Source organism: Crocodylus porosus, unplaced genomic scaffold, assembly GCF_001723895.1.
Source record: "Crocodylus porosus isolate Cpor-Errol unplaced genomic scaffold, CroPor_comp1, whole genome shotgun sequence".
NCBI lineage: Eukaryota > Metazoa > Chordata > Crocodylia > Crocodylidae > Crocodylus > Crocodylus porosus.
The window spans coordinates 40,176,546-40,182,347 of NW_017728906.1; the positions used below are offsets into that span (position 1 = coordinate 40,176,546).

Genomic DNA, 5,802 nt, shown 5'->3' on the forward strand with positions numbered 1-5,802 from the left:
TAAGCATCTATTCAAATATAGAAATTGTGAAAAAAATCCCATTAATTAAGCCTCCTTGATTGTCCCTGTGCCTGTCTTAAATGTTAAGAGAGGGGGACAGAAGGGGAAAAAAAGGGGCATGATTCTAAGTAAATAAATGTTTGTAAGTGTTGTTTAAAGGGAGCTATTATACCCTGTATAGAGTATCCAGTCTAAGGTGTAGTCACCTGTTCATGTACAGTGGTTGCAAATTATTGGAACAGGGTGACACGTAGGGGGTGCATGCAGGTACACATGCATCCCCTGCATGTGGCGGTGCACTCCCTGCAAGAAAGTGCCACTGACACTGTCACGGGTGGTAGCCACTTGCCACCCCACCACTGCAATCCCTGCTGGCTGCTGCTGCCGCCAGCGGTGGCTGCGGGTGGTCACTGATTCTTGATCAGTGCTCACCACTCCCCCCCCGCCGCTGACAGCACCAGCAGGAGCTCCCCAGTTTACTGCCACTGGGCTCCCACCGCTTCCACCGCTGCCATGCTCCCACCGCCACTGTGCCCCACCAGCTGCCAGGGGCACGTGCCGTTCATGCATTGGAATATTGTGATGTATTAAGCTGGTACATGTTAGTATGTATTACTTGATGAAATATCCAGATAATCCTCCCTTGAAAGGAAGCAATTTTGCAATGCCACAATGGCACTAAACTGTTTGAATGTGCTGTTAAGTTGAATGTGTGACACCATCCTGAGATAGCTGCACAGAGATACCTGCACTCTATAACAAGTTAACATGTTTTTTTTAGCTTACCCAAAAATAACAATTCTTATTTTTTCCCCTTTCCAACTAGATCAAGAAAAAACAGCAGGAAGTACTGGGCTTTTTAGAGGCCAACAAGATTGACTTTCAGCCAATGGACATAGCTGGTGATGAGGACAACAGGAAATGGATGAGAGAAAATGTCCCAGGTGAAAAGAAGCCACAAAATGGAATCCCTCTCCCTCCACAGATCTTCAATGAGGAGCAGTACTGTGGGGTGAGAAGTCATTTAACACTTTTAGGGAGTGCTGGAGTGATGTTGAAGCTATGGTGGTCCAGGAATTATGCAAGAGGCAAGGAGTGGGTGATATCTTTTTATTCGACCAATGGCCTGGTTAGGATAAAGTTAAATGAAATTTTAAATGCAAGGCATTTGATATTTTTCGTAACGTTGTAGGCTTTTATAAGGATTTTATAGAAGTACCCTAAAACCATTGTTCCTAAAATAATCAGGGATTCTTTTTTAATAGTTTTAGGAAATATTAGACATGAAAAGAAAATGGAGTACCTGATTATCTCCTTTCACAGAAAGGACCTGGAGGAGGGAAAACTTACCAGAGCATCTCTGGCTGGTAAACTATATGGGGATTTTCTTTCCTCTACAGAGAAAGACACTGTGGATGCTTGTAGACATGCTGGGACTCAATTAATTGATTAATTAAGTCTTCTGGAGTGTGCTAATTAGCATGCTCCAGCCAGCTTCTACATCTTGTGTATTAGTGTCTCCATGCTTCAAAATGGCAATGGGGGTGTGTCGCAGGGCTCTTAGGTGCTCTGCGACTGGAGGGTGGAATTGGCTCAGCAGAGACCTCTGGTGGCAGGAAGGGGGAAGCGTAACTGCCCGTCCCCAAGACTGTGCAGGTGTGGGTTGCCTTAGCAACCAGGGAAGCCTAGAGCCAGGAAGGGGCGGGGCTTAGTCCTTCTTAAGCCCAGGCAGAAGGCCCAGGGAGCAGTCCCCTTCTGGCAGCCGCAGGAGCAGGAGCTCTGCGGGAGAGCTGAGCAGACCGGGTCGAGGGCCGCAGCCCAAGCGCTCTGACCGACTGCAATGATATGGGGTAGACAGAATCCTATGGGAAGTAGGAACTAAGAGCCAGCATGGCATGCAGTTTCTGTTATGAGCCAGGAGGCTCCTTGTTGTTTTGCCACAGCCGTTTGTCTCATGATTTAGTTATCAGCCGTTTGGCTTATGATTTGGTTATTGTTATACCGGAGGACCGTGTGAGGCTATAAGGGTGAGAGAAGGCCTCACGGGGGCTCCCCAGTAGCTTGGGGGGTTCCCGCTGCCCAACAGGGCACAGTGAGCAGTGACACGGGGTGCACAGCGTGATGAGTACCGGAGGGGTGCTCGGTGTGGGGAGGTTGTAGCCCCAGCTGCGAAAGGGCGCTCAGGCCCTAGAGGGGGCAAAGAGCGCGAGGAGCGCGGCAAAGGCCCTAGAAGGGGGTGGTGGAGAAAACCCTGACGAGGGGGCGGTAAAGAGCCCGACAGTGAGGGTAGTGAGGAACCTACAGTGTGGGGGGGGGGCAATAAGGGGCCCCAAGAGTGAGAAGGGTGTTGAGGAGCCCCAAAAGGCAAGCGAAGGGCTGAGACCCAATACCATGTTCCGGAGGAAGATTACTTTAGCAACAACTGCGAGGCTTGGGCTGCGGTGCAGGGGAGGAAAGGAGATGCAGACAGCACCCCCTGTCATCGGGGCGTATAAAAATGGGCAGCTTCCCGCTAGGTTTCATCATTTCTTAATTATGAACAAGATCAAGACGTGGCAGGCGAGAATAGGCGGGCGGTGGGCCCATTGCAGGAGGTCGGACCTGCACGTCTGGAGAGGCTCTGGAAATGATACTCCTGCGACAGGGTGCTTTAATTAAAGCTTGTCAAACAAATTTTAGCACTCTGCTGCCATTTTGAAGCATGGGGTCACTGATACATGAGACACTGTGGGTTCTTTAATTAGAGCAGCTCTTGGAGCCACCTTAATTAAAGCCCCCCCACCACCTCCAGAGCACATATAAAAATGCCCTGTGGGTTCATTGAAGGGTGTCAAGTGTCAGCTTGTCACCCATAAGGAGTTCCCTAGCAATCAAGCTTTCCACCCGGCTGGATCCGGGGCCTGGTAGCATAGCTCCCTTACAAGCGACTGCTGGCTCCCTGCCCATGTCTTACATTACCCACATTGAAAGGGGAGCAGAGAACTCTAAAATAGGTGATGCTGCATTTCCTGGGATAACCAGGTGGCAAGGGCCTGCTAGGAAAATGATTCCTTTTCCCAGCCTGTGTGCTCACCTTTGCAATTTTATCTTGACTCTTGACATGCTCTCCTTCCACACATAAGAAATAATTGACTAAATATAGAGTGCCAGTCACAGCATGTTTATCTAGGGAGGCATCACTGGGGCTTTGAAGAGAGGCAGAAAGCCTTGCCTTGTCAGCTATACTCCCTGCCCTTTAGCAGTATTGTGGCTTTTCTCTTTGCAGTTCTGTTCCTTTTGCTCTCTCCAAGTCAGTGGTCTCTGACCTTTTTAAGCACAAGATCACTTTTTGAATTAAAGTGCAACCCAGGATCTACCTCAAAGAAAATGTAGAAATAACAGTTTATTTTACAATTATACAATTATTTACAATTACAATTATTACAGTTTATTTTACTGTTATACATTTTCCCTACTTATCGGGTCTTAGTGTGACTTTTTTTACTGGCAGGAATAGATTGTATAGTGACACTTGTGACTGCACATTATCTGCCTGCTCCAGACCAGGCTGTCACTGCTGCAGGGAGCCAGGGCAGAGTTGTGATCCCCTGCCTGCACACCCCTGCCTGTACTTTTTTTACTGGCAGGAATAGATTGTGTAATGACACTTACCCAGATAAAATTGCTTAACAGAAAAAAAGATTGTCAAAGCATTTATGAAATGTATCGCAATAGTCAAGGTCAAAATCTAGCAAGAGGAACACAGTAATGTATTATTGGTATTGCTTGATTTTGGTAGTATACACACTGTGCTAGGTGCTTTGTATATGAAAAAATCTGTACTATCCTCCTCCCAACAGAAATAAGGATTTTTTTTAGAACTTGAATTTACAGGTCCACAGGATATACATTGTGCTCCTCTTTTCCTACAAATAGGGTAATTTCATGTGCAGGTAGCTGTTTAGGTAACTTCCTAACTATATGCGTATGCAGTTCTCTGTTTTTTACATAGAACCACCATAACTGCACCTTCCGTTGTAGGTAGGTAGTTGTGCCAATGTTTTGCATGTGAAACTTTTAAAAAAATGTGGCCCAATTTTTGACCCCAAACAATTAAGGGATTAGATGGATTTCCTGAATGACCACAGCATTTCTTGGAAAAACAGCAACAACCAAGATAAGATCAGGTTCCCTTTCGGTAGTAATAGACTCCACATAAGCTTTTGCTTAGGCCTATGCAAGTAGGCAGGTATTCAATTGGGCTTCAGATCCAGCCACTTCAGATATTAGCGATTCAGTCTGGAGCTCTGGATCGGTTTGCCGCTTCAATCCGTCCAAAGCGTCTCCAAAGCTTCGGAGCTGCCTCGGAGATTATACGCCATAGGGTATAATGGGGGATCAATGAAATATCTATGTTTGTTGTTTTGTCTCTGATTTAGGTGAAACTTGCAGGGGTGGTAGCCTCTGCTGAGAGCATGAAAACTCATTTAGGTGAAAACTGCAGGAGTGGTGGCCCCTTCTGAGGCCACAAAGCCTGCCAGGTTTCAAGAAGATTGGTGTAGGGGCTTGGGGGAACTGCACCTCAAGCTGGTGACAGACAAAACTCGTAACATAGATGACCCTGTGTGTGTTAAGGTGCAGCGGGCTGAAAACTGCAGGGATGGTGGCCCCTGCTGAGGCCACAAAGCTTGCCAGCTGTGTGTGTCTCACTGCGGGAGTCTGTCTTCTGGGGCACTGCACCTCTGGCTGCTAACAGGCAAAACTCATGATGTGGTGGGTGTGACTCTGTGTGTGTGTGTTAAGGTGCACCCTTCCTGCACAACATGGCAGTGTGCCCCAGTGAGGTCTCCTCCTCCCCTACAGCCTCATGTCTGTTCTACCACTTTATGTGAGAACAGGTAAAATAACATAGCTGGCTCAACAGCAGTAGCATCAGCAGCAACATCAAAGGTACCCAAATGGAACTGTCACAGAACCTTTCATTTTATAAAGGAATTGACAGCAAGAAGTAAAGATGTTGTGTTGTGTTGGACATATGATGTTACTGTGTGTGATGGCTTGTGTTTTTTATATCTATATGTTTATTATGAAAAAAAAGGAGTACTTAAAAAAATGTATCTTTGGAACCTTTAGGGTTGAAAACCCCTTGTCAGGATGAGGAAATACCTGCAGTTGGTCCTGGATGGAAGGAATAGTAAAGAAGCCAGAGGCTGGCCTGGCCCACAATGCAGGCAAGAAAGGCAGTCAATGAAAATGGAAATGGAGGTGTCAGTGGGGGAGGGACAGGCTGGGGTGGAGGGAAACGGGGATGTAGCAGTGCAGGGAAAAGTGCAGAGGCGCCTGGGGTGTCAGATGTCCGGCAGGTCACAGTTTGCCAGGATTCCGCTGTGTATATTTCATAGTTAGTAGGGTCAGAAAGGACCTGAGCAGATCATCAAGTCAGACCCCTGCCATGGCAGGAAAGAGTACTGGGGTCAAACACCCCCGGCAAGGTGTTCATCTAGCCTGCTCTTAAAGACCCCCAGGGTAGGAGTCAGCACCACTTCTCTTGGAAGCTGGTTCCAGGCCCTAGCTGCCCTGACCATGAAGTAGCGCCTCCTGATATCTAACCTAAACCTACCCTCTGCCAGCTTGTGACCGTTATTTCTAGTCACTCCTGGTAGTGCTCAGTGGAACAGGGACCCCCCCAATGCCTGCTGGTCCCCTCTGACTAATTTTTAAATGGCCACTAGATTGCCCCTCAGCCTTCTCTTTTGGAGGCTGAACAGGTTCAGGTCCCGTAGCCTCTCCTCATACGGCCTGCCCTGCTGCCCCTGATCATGC

The 5,802-nt window shown here is 47.7% G+C and overlaps 1 protein-coding gene across 1 annotated transcript in view; it reads left to right on the forward strand.

The window, feature by feature from the left end:
• The window catches only part of LOC109324971 (SH3 domain-binding glutamic acid-rich protein-like), a 48,649-nt gene that overhangs the window by 279 nt on the left and 42,568 nt on the right, over positions 1-5,802 (forward strand). The window contains exon 2 of the mRNA XM_019557110.1: positions 827-1,012. Coding sequence (XP_019412655.1) covers positions 827-1,012 — 186 coding nt within the window. The remainder of the gene's footprint in view (positions 1-826; positions 1,013-5,802) is intronic.